Source organism: Nicotiana sylvestris, chromosome 4 (assembly GCF_000393655.2).
Source record: "Nicotiana sylvestris chromosome 4, ASM39365v2, whole genome shotgun sequence".
NCBI lineage: Eukaryota > Viridiplantae > Streptophyta > Magnoliopsida > Solanales > Solanaceae > Nicotiana > Nicotiana sylvestris.
The window spans coordinates 35,368,057-35,384,215 of record NC_091060.1 but is presented as its reverse complement, the minus strand read 5'-3'; the positions used below and the strand labels follow the sequence as shown (position 1 = coordinate 35,384,215).

Here is a 16,159-nt window from a genome sequence, read left to right as displayed (position 1 = left end):
TGGAGTTTTTCCAATTTAAGTGACAATATTCGAAATGGGATTATTTGTTTAATTCAGAGTCGCCACTTGGGAAAGGTTTGGCTTTTGGTGTCCCAAGTCACCGGTTTATCTTGAATCCCAAATCGAGGAAATTTTCGACTTTTCCAAATGAAGTCTGCGAACCAGAAATTCTAAGTAAGGAATTTTGTTGACCCGAGGGAAGGTGTTAGGCACCCTCGAATCCCGTGGTTCTAGCACGGTCGCTTAAATTGTTATAATGGCTAAATATCTGATTTAAATACATGTTGTGACTTATGTGCTTTTATTAAGTTTAAACCGCTTTTATTATTATCATTTATTTTTATAGAATTGCAACGTCGTGAAAATGCATCTCGAACCACGTCACAATCAATGCACCCGTGGTCGTCGACACATTTTGACTCCGTTGAGATTCGGATTTGGGTCACATCAATGTGCACCCGTGTTTAAGAAGGTTAAATTATTAAAGGTGCGCCTAAAGCAACTAGCGTATTGTTATTTTGGGAAGGCCGTAAAATTCGCTAAACGGCCTGTCCTGAATTCCAAATAATTATCATGGTTATTTATTGAGGGCCCCGCAATTTTGCATCTTTATTTGGCGAGGCTTATCTCTATTTTAGAAAGGATGTCCTAAAGTGGCTACATTTCTAATGCATTTGTCTCTAAAACTAGAAGAAAAGGTATATGCTAATTTAACTATATGCTTTTGCCGAATCCAGATTTTAGCTAATCATCCGATTAATTATTTACGGAATGAAGAAGCATGGTACCTCATGAAAACATGCTTTGAACTTGATAAAAGAAAAGTATATGAGATTGACGAAATGCTACGACTGTTACAAGAGCTCCCTAACTTTAACTTATTCAGACAAGATTAATTAAAATTGCTTGTTTGGGAAATGCGACTAGTGGTATTTGAAACTCATCCTGTAAACTGCTTCACGCAAACTGAAACTCAAGAGTTTGAAACTGTATTGTCTTTAGCTAGATCTAAACAATCATTTGCCCTTACATATTCGAAACATGCTTAAATAGCGAGTATGAGTTAACAATTGTATTAAAATGGCTGCACATTTCATGGATTGTATTTACATCTTATGTACTACTAAACGAATAAAATGTCACAGTTTCAGATTGGCATAAACTTTAATTAAGTACAACCTTACTAATGTGTCTCTATTAGGCTAACAGACCAAGAAACTGCATATCTTAACAACATAAAAATTTCATAAGCAATACAACAGGTGATTATAACTCCTTCAACTCTTTTGGTTCATGCTTTCATTGTTACATCAAATGCGAGTCTTAGTATGTACCTGGATATTGGATACAACAGAAGAAGCAAGGGGTCAGTAGGGCAATAGAAGTGATACCAAACAGCAGCAGTAACAGCAGGTACCAATAGAACAGAAATTCCAGTGCAAAAGGCCAGTAAAGCCAATGGAGGAAAGGCAGAATGAGGCAAATTCCCAATAGTATGGAGTCGGAGAATCAGGCAATCCAATTCCAGGAGAAGCAGACCACACAAATCCAAACAATAGACTTAACTGACACTTGAAGGACAACAGGACTAACTTGGACAGTTTGAACAAAATGAGAATCGAACAAACAGTAAGAAGAAGACAATTCCTGATTTTGTGATATCCCTTTCCCTATCTCCTTTCTTTTCACGTTCTAATGTCAGTCCTCAATTTGAAGTCTATTTGGGTTATCAAAGAGAAATCTTTTCTAGTTTCTGTTTTCAGAATTTGAAACTCTCAGATGTTCCCTCTCAGTGTCTCTCTATTTCTGTATGCCTTTTTTCTGTGTATCTCTTCTCTGTGTATGTGTTTTTCTTTTTCAGCTCTCTAGGTCCAGTCTCCTTTTTTCCTGTATATCTATCTCCTCCCTTATAAACCTCAAAACTATCTCTTTTAACAGCCTGTTTTTCAGAATATCACAGTCCCCTCCCATGTGCCTTCAAACTTTTCAGATTCCAATTAGTTGTTTAAGTATTAACCCCCCATCATTCCCTTGGCAGGCTTCAACTTTCAAAGGGTTTAATACTTTTAAACTAAAGCAAGGTATGGGCAGTAGGATATATCTGACAGCATATGCTGTCAAAACATTTTAAAATCAAAAGCCCTTTTATGCAGGAAACAGGCTGTGCATAAAGCACATGAGGTGCACCAATGCACATGCTGTGCACGAGTGCACATGCCTTCCAATTCAGAATTTAAACCAACCAATCCTTTTTACATTACTGATCAATTCAAACAGCTATAAGTAAACAAAAACTGGTTCTTAATTGACTCAACAAATGCTTAGCAGAAGTAGATCGATTTGTTATTGTTCGGACAGTTGAAACTAATTTACGACACATGTCGACTCGACTATATTAGCATTAACATACACAATCGTAACCAAAAATCTGACATTTAACAGTATCGACCCATAATTCGAATTATACTGACTGAGCAAAGTGGTACTCGAGGAACCAATTGCTCAGTCAACATTTGAAGCTCAATTATTGTACAACAAATACATATGTCCTATCAGAATAGGAGGGGGGATTTTAGACAAACAAACAGAGGTTCAGGCAAAGCGGTTGAAGCACAGTTGATAGAAGTCAAGGACAGAAAACGAACAGACCCTTACAACAATCAAACGAACCAAAACAACTAAGAAAAGAAAGAAACTCACCTTAAACCGCAAAAGATCAAAACCTTAACTCGGACTTGGTCAGGCCTTTCTTAAGGCTGAACGGACTTTAAACGAAGTGTTTCTCAGATGAGAAACACTTTGATTAAAGTCCATTAGACCTTAATCTCTTCGGTTGAACCAGTGACGGAGGAACACAAAACTTTCAAAACTTAGATCTGGGATTCAGGCTTCCCTGATCAGATTCGGACCAAACCAAGTATGGTTTGGTCACGAGGGGGTCTGGGGAGTGTCTGGTATGAATTTAAAGCAGATCGGTGTAGATTAGGTTCCGACTCGAATCTTCAAATGAAGATTCGAGAAGGTGGGATAAGATTCGAAGCGTGTGGTTGGTAGATTTGGGTTCAGGATGGCATGGGGGTTCTATGGTGTTAAGGGTAGGGTCACCGGCGTTCATGCCGCCGGGTTTCTGGTGAAGGGAGATGGGGGAGGCTCTAGGGTTCCGGGGTTCTTTGTGAGGATGATGAAGGGCAGGGGTATTTGGACAGGGGGTGGGGTATGAGGGGCAGCTTATATATGGAGTGAGTGGATGGACCTCAGCCGTTGGATGAGGCATGACGAAGGGCCAGGATCCTTCCACTTGAGGGAAACAGTGTCGTTTCAAGTGTTGGGGGCAGAGTTGGTTCGGGTAACGGGTCGGGCAAATGGGGTTATGGGTGAGAGATCCGGACCGTTGGATCAGTTTGGTTTGAATGGTTGGGATGGATTGGCATTGAAACGACGTAGTTTTGGTGTTAAACTACATCGTTTTGACGCCTGGGGAGTGGGCTGTGTGGACCGGTGGATTGGGCTATTTGCTTGGGCCAATTTTGTTAAAATTGGCCCAAGTCCGGAAGGGAAGGGAAAGGCCCTTTTTTTTTCTTTTCTTTTTCTTTTTCCTTTTATTATAAAAATACAAAACTAAGTGAAATCAAATTAAAAATAAACACCTAGTACAATTATTTGCACACACATTAAAATAATTCAAAACAGGTAAAATTAAATAAAACAAAATCATGGACAAAGATGCTTGTTTATGCTTTTCTATTTAAACCGTGTTACGGTTCAGATTATGCATGACACGTACACACATTTTTTTTTCGAATTTTGTTTTAATAAAGTAAATAAATAAAAACGGGCCAAAGTCACAAATAAATCAACAAAGTGCCGCACAGAAATCCAAAAATTTTACAGCAGGACCAATTTTATTCTTTTGGAGTGACTGTCGCGCGAAAACAAAAATCACGTGCTCACAGATAAGACTTATTCGAATTTGCGGTGAAGCATAAAGTGGTAGTAAGAATTTTGTTAAATAATATGCTCAAACAAGACATATCACAAACGTGATATGTTTAGTATTATTTAATATTTACCACAAAATAAAATACAAGTACTAAATCAAGGAGTTAGATTGTTACAGATATAAAATATAAATATAAATAAAAAGAAATATGTTATCTGAAAGTTTTAAATTTTAAGGTAATTCCAATAATTCAAATTCTAATTTGATATTTGTGTCCGCGCATCGCGCGAGTGCTAATTGTAGTATATATATTAAAGCAAGAAAGTTACCATATATAATTGACATTATGGTTAAGCTAAGTGGCAAGCTAATAAATGTCAATAGTATATGATAACTTTATTCTATATTTGGCTATTTTAGTTAAATACAAATATAACATAATATAATATACTATAATATATATATATATATATATATATATATATATATATATATATATACACACACACACGGAATTTTAATTAAAAGATAATTTTGAATTTATAGATAAAGTTCTAAAATTCGAATTTAAATTAAAAATAAAATTTATCTTTTTTATCATGTTATCATACTTAATTCGGTTAATGATCATATGCAATCATGCTATTTCGCCTCTAGTCAAAAAAAAATACTCCATATAACTATAAAACTCTTTCACATTTAAAATCATAAGTATAGTTCTTTGAAACACTGTAGCTAAATTTGAATAAAACGAAATTCTTTTAAAATAATGTAATATATAGGGTACATGTCTATGTTTATCTAAATAACAAAAGAGAGTTTACAAAACCAAATAAAAGTTTGCTTACATATATAATAAAGTAAACATACATGCTGGAGAAAGAAACATCACAAATCAGTCAATATTAAAAAAAAAAGTTGTTTCTTTTTTCTTCTTGAAGAATATTTGTTTGAAGAGTCAATTTGCATAAATGGACATCAAACAAATAACAAAACTTTAGCTATACAATTGCTATCATTAATTTCAATTTAGCACATTCAAGGAATTTAAAGGTGAAACCCCTTCATTTAACTGTAGTCAAGCCAATATTGCAAGGGTATAATATTTTTTCATTGAAAAATATTAATTTTGAATTATTAGATTATGTGAAAGTTTTTTTTTTCAAACTCAATAAGAGATAAATTGGTTTCTAATTGATAGTTTCTATAGGGACTTTTAAGTGTAACAAAAAGTATATATAAAGAAAAAATTAGTATGACGTGAAATATTTTTTTTTAAATGTAAACAAATTATTTCGAAAAAACTCTTTACTTTTTTTAATTCAAAGATAATAAAAAGATAAGATATTTTTGAATATTAGTAGAGAGTTTTAAAATTATTATAATAGAAGTTATATCATGGATAAACTCAAAAAATCGAAATTTTATGGAATATTTACATAATATCCAGCCATATTTATTGTTTACTTTTTATAGCTAATATAGCTAGATGATATACCGACAACACACGATTATACACATATTATATATGAATTATATATAAATTACACATCATTTAATTTTTTTATTTAAGTGATCGGGTGAGCACTTATTTAGGCTGATTAGATAAAGTCAAAAGAAAAATATGAAATAATTTCAACCAAAGACTAAAAATGTAATTAAAGTTCATATGTAGACAATTTTTATTAAAACTCACCCTTTTATAGTGAAATAAATTAATTTTTTGTAACAAAAGAAATAATGACATAAAAAATAAGATAAAAGAAAATAAATATTGAAAAAAATGTTAGAAAGATCTAAAAACGAGAAATAAAAGATGACAACAAATTTCTTCTTATGTTTCATCTTTGTTGAGTATAAAAAATTTGAAAGTTAATCTCATCGATTTCAAATATTTTTTTTCAACTCAAATTCATATATTATAAGATAAGGATATATTTGAATATTTTTTTAATTTATATTATGTGTCGTTTTTAAAAAATCACTATTACTAACAAACTGATATGATATTCAAATTTGAATTGGAATGCAATTTGAGTAGTTCGCATTGAGGTTAAGCTAAGTATGGTGTCGAAAAATAAACTACTTGACAATTTTAAGACAATATATGCAATGTTTTATAATAATAATCAACTAATTTAACATTTAATGATTCAAAGAACAAAATTTTTGTATATATAGGGTATTAAAAATTTAAATTTTGGGGCTAGCGATATCGATAAACTTAAAGTGGAGTCATACTGAAATAAATCCGGGTAAAGAATCATTTAAGTTTTTAGATAGCCGATTAAAGTGAATTTTAAATTAGAGATAATATCTTCATTTGCATCATTATAAAGATAATCATTATTATAATATATATTATAAAGATAATCATTATTATAATATATATAAAGTTTTAGAAATTGAAATTTCAAAATAGAAATATTTTTGAAAGATAAAATCATACCAAATAAGAGTTCAAGTCGTAGTATAAGAGTCACGTCGTAATCAAAGAATCGTTTATATCGTGTCAACCTTTGTGCTTTGCCATAAATATGAGTTGTTATTTCACTTTGTGGCTATTTTTAGGTTCCAATGTCACCTATGAAAATAGTGCAAAAATAAAATTATCACTACGAGAATTGAGAAAATGTAAGTCTTTTTTCATGTAACGTTTCTTAATTAATATCTGACTATTATCTCTAATTATTTAGAAGGTTTAAATGTTAAGGTTATTTACATATAATTCAAATAACTCACATATTTAACATGGTTAATGTCAAATATCAAAATGGAGTAAAAAAATTCAGTAGCTAAAGAATTTTTTATATTTTTAGATAGCCAACTAAAATGAGTTTTGAATTAAGAATAGTATTTTCAATTACATTATTATAAAATAATTATTATTGAAAAATAATATTTTAGAAACTGAAATTTTAAGAAAGAAATATTTTTTAAGAGATATCAACATACCAAATAAGAGTTCAAGTAGCAGTAAAAGAGTTAAATCTTATCCAAAGAGTCATTCATTTTCTCAACATTTGATTGTTTTGCCATAAATATGAGTTATTATTTTGCTTCCTGACTATTTTTAGGATCTAATGACACCAGCAAGAATGATATCAAAAAAGAAAAATATAAAAAATGGTTAATTTTGTTCATGTAGTTAATATTCAGTGATTATCTATATTTACTGAGAAAGTGTAAATTTTAAGATTATTTACATGCAATCCAAATAACTTAAATATTTGACAATTGACATGATTAGTTTTAGCGCATCCGCGTGGGTACTAATACTAGTTAACCATTATACTTTAAATGGACCATTCTATTTGAGATGCAAGAGAATTCTCAATATCTATTGCTTTAAGAGCAAGGATACTATAGACAATAAATTGCGTCGAGAAAATAAAATCAAGCCGAAAAATATTGAAACAATCGTAGTATTTTATTTCAAATATTTGAGTGCTACAATCTCTATGAATCCTCTGATTCTTCTTTTCAATAGTAAATAAATTCAAAAGCCTTTGAGCTTGATCTTGAATCTATGTTTGTTGCCACGAACAATGATCTTGTTCTTGAGCTTGATTGCTTGAACTTGACCTTGATTTGTTCTTCTTTCGTGAGCTTGAACTTGATTTGTTCTTCGTTCTTAAGCTTGAATTTGATTGCTTGAAGCTTGAAACTTGTAGAGAAATTTGCGGCGTTTGATCCCAGAGCTCTCTCTTGTTTCTTATTATAACTTATGGTGTCTTTTCTGAGTTATGAAAACCTCTATTTATAGTTGTGTAAGGGAGGAGTTGTGATAAGAACAAACTCTTTCTTACCAATCAAATTAAAGTGTGACATGACCGCATTTGATTGGTCAGAACATGTCACTTGCACAGCGCGATACAAACTCTTTCTTACCAATCAAATTAAAGTGTGACATGACCGTATTTGATTGGTCAGAACATGTCACTTGCACAACGCGATATCATTGGCCTTTTAGTGTGACTTGGCATACCTTGTCATTTTGACATGTGACATGATCCTATTGGCTCTTCCGTTTGACTTGGCGCGCCACTTCATTTGACGCGTGATACCAAACTGGGCCTCTAGGAAGATGTCATCTTGGGATTAATGGAGGGGAAAAATTCAAAAATAGCCAGATTTATAAGTGGTCATTCAAAAATAGTCACAGTTTCAAAAGTAATCGAAATTTAGCCACTTTTCATATAAAGATAAATCTGAACGATAATACTGTTTAAAATCCAGAAAAATGCTCCAGCATAATATACTGGAGTTCCAGTATAATATACCAGTCCAGCAAAATATACTGGAGTTTGGAGCACCGGTGCTCCAGTCTCCAGTATATTATACTGGAGCCAACAAAGTATACCAGTCCAGCATAATATGCTGGAAGTTCATATACAGGTGCACCGAACTCCAGTATATTATACTGGACCAGTCTCTGTTATAGCAATATAGTGGCTATTTTTCAATGACTTGGCAAATGCTGACTATTTTTGAATGACCAGTCCGAAAACTGGCTAGACCATGCTATTTTAACTTAATGAAGTGAACTCATCTCTTTAGCCCAATTAAATGGGCTAGTCCAATGGATTAAGACTTATTTATTTAATCTATATATACTGGACTTATATAATTAATTCAATTATATTAGCCCGTAGTATTTATTTGGACTAATATATCTTAAATTTAAAATATAATCTAAATTATTTTATAAATTTAATTTTAATAAAATTTATATGCCTACAGCTACTTCATAGAATTCCCAAGTTGACAGCTATATTGAGTTCAGATGCAGATGAAGGGTCGAATTCTTGACTTGGTATCACTAAAAAGATTTATTTTGGAGTCCTGATTAATTTTGAATCATGCCGCATAAAATCAATTAAAAGGAAAAGTTCTCCTTATTTGGTCTTTTTCATTCCCAAAATTCGAACCTAAAACCTATAATTAAGTGTATAAAAATTCTATTCATTCAAATACAACCCTTGCGTAATTAAAAATAATGGGTTCACTACAGCTAATCTCATGCTACTGAGATCAAGTTTCCTAAAATGCTAAGCCTAGTTGAAAGAAGTCTGGTAATCTCTACACTATCTAGTGGAGCCTGGTCTACAATTTTTTTTTTCCTAAAGTCAAATTGAGCTCGAGGTATTTTTTTAAGTTTATTCTTCCGCATGTGATTAAACCTTTAAAAATATGAAATTCATAATAAATTGTTTGATTAAGAAGAACATAAATTAAGAAACTATCGAATTAAATGCAATTAATTAATATGAATTATTAGTCTAAATAAGAAAAATTGTTACAAACTTATTACCTTTAAAGGAACTGAACATTGGCAGGTTGAGTCGAACTGAAACGAGATTTAAGGAAGAAATTCAAAAATAGCCAGATTTACAACTGGTCGTTCAAAAATAGCCCAGTTTCAAAAGTAATTAAAATTTAGCCACTTTTTATGTAAAGATAAATCTGAGCGAAAACACTGTTCAAAACCCGAAAAATACGCCAGTAAATTATGCTGGAGTTCCAGCATAAGTATATTTGAACTCTAACATATTATACTGGAGTTTGGAGCACCGGTGCTCCAGTCTCCAGTATCCAGTAAAGTATACCGGTCCAGCATAATATGTTGGAGTTCATACACAGGTGCACCGAACTCCAGTATATTATGCTGGACCGATCTCTGTTGCAGCAAAATAGTGGTTATTTTTCATTAACTTAGTAAACGCTAACTATTTTTGAATGGCCAATTCAAAAACTAGCTATACCGTGCTATTTTTACGAGATTTAATCAAAATCGAACTGAGCTAAAGTACAACTTACCCCAGGCAAAATAATCTTTAATAAAAAAATTGTTTCACATTTTTGAATATCAAAATCTGAAAAAGGTAAGAAGTAACCTACAGTAATAAATAAACAGATTTCTCCGATATTACTTTTTTTAAATCAGTATACCTCTTTTCCCTTTGAATTAATAACCTGTTTGGCCAAACTTTTTTTGGGCCAAAAGTATTTTTTTTTTTGACAAAAGCACTTTGGCCAAAAATTGAGGTGTTTGGCAAAGCTTTTGGAAGGAAAAAAAGTGATTTTGAGGAGAAGTAAAAGCAGTTTTGGAGAAGCAGAAAAAGTAACTTCTCCCCGAAAGAACTTTTATGAGAAACACTTTTGAGAAAAATACACTTAGAAGCAGTTTTCAAAAGCTTGACCAAACACTGATTACTGCTCAAAAGTGTTTTTCTAATTAATTAGCCAAACACAAACTACTTCTCACCAAAATCACTTTTTCTTGAAAAAACCACTTCTAAAAAATAACCTGATTTTAGAAGCTTGGCCAAATGGACTATAAGCAGGGATGGACACGCAAATAAGCATGAAAAAGTAATTAAGGGTGACTGTATTTAATTGAAAAAAAAGTGCTTAGATTCAGTGCATTTACTGTGCATTGGCAAGTAGTTCAATACGATATTTTTTTTATTGACGATGACCTCCCCATTGGTATACTTAGTTGAAACGTCTCGTCATTTTGGTAAACTCCTTTATTTTATTTTATTTTATTTTTCTTTTGTTTAGTTGGGAATAAATGAAGATAATTATATATTTATTAGCTAATCCCAACTGTATACTGGAAAATTAACAAAAGTAAAAATAAAAATAAAACAAATGAAAAGGCCTACCCATGAATCATGAACATGACATTATCTCAAGAAGACCATGTTATAAGAAATTCAAGCTTAAACAGTATAATACCTGCAAGAAAAAGTCTTTTATCTTTTAAGTATCAAGAAAATGGCCAGGTTCTTCTTTTGATTTAACCATCAGAAACTCACTAGTCCAACTAATTCAAATCTGTGCCGCATAAGAGCCATTAAAGGGGGGAAACACTCACTATTAAAAATTTCTCCATTCCAAAGAGCTTCAAGTATAGACTGGCAAAGTTTCGAGCTTTGCCTATAATTAGTTGAATATGCATGAAACTCAACTATCAGACTAGACAAGCAAATATATCAATCAACTTTACCTCAATCCCTAACTAAGTGGAGAGGTAATCAAACAGTTACAATACTATCTTACATAAGTGTATACATTAGCAAGAGCAGGAAAGCATTCCAGAAAAAGTTTTAAGGCAATGGCTCAGACATCTGGACAGAGCAGCAGCAAAGGAGGCAAAATCATAGGTGGTTCAACAGCTAAAGAGATGCTACCAAAGTGAAATTAACCGAACCGAACCAGAAACTCCATGAGTCCAGTTTACTTCAATAAACCTTAAACAATCAACGCCTTCATCTTCCACACTAACTCCATGATGCAGCAAAAGAGACATGCAGTAACTTCTTTTTGGTAAAATAAAGCATTTTATAAATAGTTACAGCACTCAACAGGCTAAGCCTGTAGAGACTTTACAGATTCTATCAAGGTCTCTACTCTCTACTTCATAGAGATGTAATACAAAAGCTTCTAAATCGAGATTAAAAACCATGCACCAACTTCCTTTTCTCAGATTAATTCTTCATTGCGGGATTACTCTATTATAACCTCTACTTTATAGAGCAAAATTTAAAAAGAAAATAGAACTACATGCGATTAATAAAATAAAGTTATAGCTTCTTTCAAGTAAGTATGTCACTCAAGCTATTAGCTTGAATTACTATATTGTACCTCTACTGTACAGGGCCAGGTTTATCTCAATTTATACCATTACTATAAAAGAACTACAAGCAACTACTGTTATTCACTAACATTTGAACTTCTAAGATTTATCTCAATTTATACCATTAATCATCTTAAGAATCAAGAAACTGCAATTCTCACTTTACTGTGTCTTCCTAGGCCTTCCTAGACCTCGACCATTTTGTTTCTTCTTTGACTTCTTAGATACTCCCAACTTCTTCAAAATTGTAGTATCTGGTTTGGCCCCGTCGTCATTGCCCTTGGGGATCCTCCCACGACGCTTTTGTATTTGTTGCTTGAAGTGCACCTCATGCTGAGAATCATTCAAACATAACACCTCCTCATTTGTTCTTTTATCAGGCAACGCCTCCTCATTTGTTGCCAGCACCGAAACTGTACTAGTACCTAGTTTGGCCTCATCCTCCTTGTACTCTGGAGGCCTCCGACGAAGCTGACGTTTTGGTTGCTCCAAGGACACCTCATGCTGAGGATCAGTCAAATTCAAGGCCTCCTCACTTGTTGCCAATGCCAAAGGTTCTTCAAATTGTACTAAATGTTTATCTGCTGAGGCACAGAATGGCAATGGTTCAACTTCAGAGGTACTTACTGATTTAGGTTCAGATCTGTCTCTGCTCCAGCGCTTCAGTTGTCTCTGTTCACGATCAGTTTGAGATGAAATCTCAATCGACACTGCCTCAAATCCTGTAGAATCATCATCCTCGTTGAGCTTCTCCAGGGTAGATGTCCCTTCTTCCAGCTGCTGCTTCTTTTCAGATGATGGTTCAACCGTTGCAAGTACAATCTCGTGAGATTCTTCCATCTTTGACAGTTCTATCAGCTGCTGCGCCTCTCTTTTGTCCAAACTCCCGTGAGTATCTGGAATTATCATTTCATTTAGCAGAGCTCCTGTCTTCTTACTGAGGTCATAAGGCTTATCTATCTGCTGCTTAAGTTCAGGTGAATTCTCTTGCTCTAGATGTTTCAAGGCAAACAAATCTGTTGATGATGCGGGTTGAGTTATGATCGCTTTTAGCTGAGTTCTTGTCCTTTTTCTCTGAATGGTCAGCTGCTTGGGTTCTGATGAGCTCCTCTCTTGCTCTAGCTGTTTCGAGGCAAACAGTTGAGTTCTGGATCCTTCTTTTAGCTGACTTCTTGTCAGTCTTCTCGGAACGGACAGCTGCTGCTTGGGTTCTGATGGTGTTAACTGTACTTGCCTTGTGCCTCTGTCTGATATATGCTGCTCCCGCTGCTCACATTGCAAAGTCAAAACTAGTGGTGCATTCTGAGTTACTGTTCCTTTCCTTTGCGCCTCGTTGGTATTCTTCAATTGCTGCAAAGCATCGTGCTGCTTTTGCTGATTCTTAGTCTTCAACAAATCCTCAGCAACAAGCTCATCTTCTAGCCTTTCAGTTTGTTGATTCTGGTTTAAGGACAATACCGTTGCTGATGACATAGATCCATCATTGCTGTATTGATACTCCCTCTGCTGCTTTAGGCTCTCTTTAGACTGTTTTGATGCATCAGACAAGTCATCAATTCTAGGTTTAACATAATCTTCCTTCGCAGAGTCCAAAGCAACTGATGCGGAGTTATTTGCCGTGGCATCCTCCACCACCGTAAACTCAAAACCTGGAGGTGCTTGGGGACTTAATATTTGAGGCAGGTTATCTTCAGGTTGTTCAGTTTCCAGTGGATATAAACTACAAATGTCAGCTGTTTCCTCAACTCCGCTGAGACTAAGCTTCTGTTGCTGCAATTTCAAATCATCTAAATGCTCAGATCCTGCCTTACTACCTACATCACTCTCACTAGAAACGAAAGACTGCGGTGGTCCTTCAAACTGTTGCATCCCTTTCTGTTTGTGTAATCTGATCTTTAGACCTCCTTTGGGAAGTACTTTATTTCCAGTTACACCATTTTGCCTCGCACTTAATTGCCCTTCTTCTTTATCTGTGTTCGGTTCATTATGATGCCCATTCAACTCCCTGTGTATTCCATTTTGTTGTCCATGATTGACTACATTTTGTTGCTCATCCAACTTCCTCTCTTCTTTAACAACTTGTACATCATCATGCTTTTTCTCCTTCTTTTCCTTGCGCCGCCGCTTCTTTGGTTTAATCTCCCAACCCCACCTTCCCTTCCTCTTCTTGTACTTCCTCTTGGTTTTTGTTTCTGGATTCAAGCTATTGTCGCCACCACCAGCAAGCAAAAAGCGCCCTCCTCCATCAATCATAAGAATTTCACCATTTTCAGACAGCTTCTGTAGATGATGTTTCAGCAGGAACATATGAGCCACTGGCAAATCGTCATATTCTTTCTTGATAAACTTAGATATTGAGTCTTCAGTCGAACCTTCTGCTTCATCCAATTCCTGCAATGCCCTTTGAATCATCTATAACAAGAAGAAAACATTTGATTAGGCCAATAAGGAAAATCTTCAACTATGTGGAAACTGAGGATTCAAAACTATTCACTGTTACTCGTTAGAGATGAATAGGAAGAAGAGAAATTGCTTATCAACTCTCCGAGATCTGAACTTGGATTGCTACTTTGATTAATCAAGCTCTTAATTAAGAAAAGAACTTTCCAAAGCAAATCTTTTTGGCTAGTGTCTTGAGGAAAATATTAACATTATAATAAAAAAGAAATCTAACTTTTCCACAAGATACATATGAACCGAATAACATGAAGTGACCAGAATTGACAAGAATCCGACAAACACGCATTAACAAAATGAGAATAACTATTTCCTTTTCATTCAAGAGAGTAATTATTATTACTCAATAAGTCTTGAGATAAGCCCCAACACACAATCATGGAAAAAAATTCTCTGATATCTGGACTCATACACATAGGCAGGCTAACTATCCTAGCATTCAAAATAAAAACTAAAAGCCAAGAATTCATTTTTTCCCAGCAGACCCATATCGATAAAGCTTGTCCGACTATTCACCAAACTTAATAATACAGACACACAAAACTCCACCTATATATACATCTCATACAATGGAACCCCTACCCATCATTGAGTAAAACAAGACAATGTTTCGTACAAAAGAAATCAGAACTTGCTCTGGTGCTAAAAGCCCAAAACTTGGCAACTCCAAATTTACTACTCGTCCTTAAGTAACTACAGTTTCAATAGCTTAATAACTTGGGTCATCTAGCCCTTGGGCTTTGGTCTAGTGGTATGAGCGATCTTGTAATGTGTGGTTAGGCGCAGGTCACAAGTTCGATTCTAACCACAGACAAGAGTCTGATATTTAACGGGAGAAGGACCTAGGGGCGGCCCCATTCAGTGGCGGAGGCAGAAATTCACTCCTAGGATTTGAACATGTGACCTCAAGCAAATTTTTAACCCCGTTTATCACTACACTATAATCTTTTGTATGTCAAGGGGATTGAATTGTTCATATATAAACAAGTATAATTTTTCACATTTACCCTATTTGTACAGTACAAGGGGATTCAATCAAATCCCTTGCCTCCTTTTAGCTCAATCCATGGCCCCAAACTCCATTGGTAAAGGGGTTGCAAAGCGTGCACCAAGAATTTTTCGGTCTTTAAAAAAATTAAGTCATCTAAGAGGTAATCCCTCCTCCAATCGACCACTTCTTTTTCTTTTTGCTAGGGCTAGTTTGCGCCTACCTCGACTAATTCCACCGGATAATTGCTACCTCCCACCAACAACAGGTATCAGGTAACTCCATTAACCAACGCTAAACATATGAGAAGAAATCACCTAGTATTTTGTCTCTGCTGGGATTTGAACCTGAGACCTCATGATTCTGAATCCCAACACTAGGCCTCACCCTTGGGTGTAATTTTTTTATAAAATCATTGACAGATTACCATTTTTTTTTTCTGTCTCTAATTCTATAAATAATTAAGTTCACAATTACTTTTATAAAAGATTAATTAATGGATGCAGTAAAACTACTTTGTACCCACCGTCCAAAAATCATGAAATTATTACTTACCCAAGAATAAGGAGGATGATCAGGGGTAGTATGAAGAGAAGAAAGGAAATGGGAAAGGCGTTGTTGAAGAATGGAGTTCTGGGTGGGTGATAATGGCCCATTTGGTTCACTGTTTGACAGTTTCAATATGGCTTCTCTCAATTTGTTCATGCCTACTGCTTTCTGCTGCTGCTGCTGCACATTGTTGGTACAAAAACTAGGGTTTTTGGAAGTAATTGACAGATCCATAACTTGTGAGATTCGGTTTGTTTGGAATTCTAGAGAAGTTTTTGGAGGTTTTGTTTGGTCCGAAACATTAAGGTCTTAAAACTTTTAAGAATTAACAATACACTTACAATTAAAGAATATTTTAAAATATCAGTGTAATCCTTTTTCATCATATCAATATAATTTTAGAGCCCGTTTGGACATAAGAATTCTTTTTACTTTTTCGAGTTTTTTTTTTCTTTTTGAAATCAATGTTTGGCCATAAATTTTTAATTTTCATTTAACGATAAATTTTGAAAATTTTAAAAATTCTAAAATGCTGTTTTTCAAAATTTTCGCTCAGATTACTCACAAAAATTCAAAAACA

General features: G+C 34.1%; 1 protein-coding gene across 1 annotated transcript; it reads right to left on the bottom strand.

Moving 5' to 3' along the window:
- Positions 1-11,518: 11,518 nt before the first annotated feature.
- LOC104214514 (uncharacterized) lies at positions 11,519-15,895 on the bottom strand. Its single transcript, XM_009764194.2, has 2 exons — positions 15,586-15,895; positions 11,519-13,997 (listed from the first exon to the last, which is right to left on the bottom strand). Exons 1-2 carry the CDS (start codon positions 15,811-15,813, stop codon positions 11,748-11,750), a joined length of 2,478 nt encoding a protein of 825 aa, XP_009762496.1. The 5' UTR covers positions 15,814-15,895; the 3' UTR covers positions 11,519-11,747.
- Between the last annotated feature and the right edge of the window lie 264 nt (positions 15,896-16,159).

Bases quoted from the DNA above. Each gene is read 5' to 3' on its own strand.
- LOC104214514 (XM_009764194.2), bottom strand. From the start codon at position 15,813: ATGGATCTGTCAATTACTTCCAAAAACCCTAGTTTTTGTACCAACAAT. The intron at 13,998-15,585 runs GTAAGTAATAAT...TTCTTGTTATAG, and splicing joins ATCATCCTCCTTATTCTTGG to ATGATTCAAAGGGCATTGCA.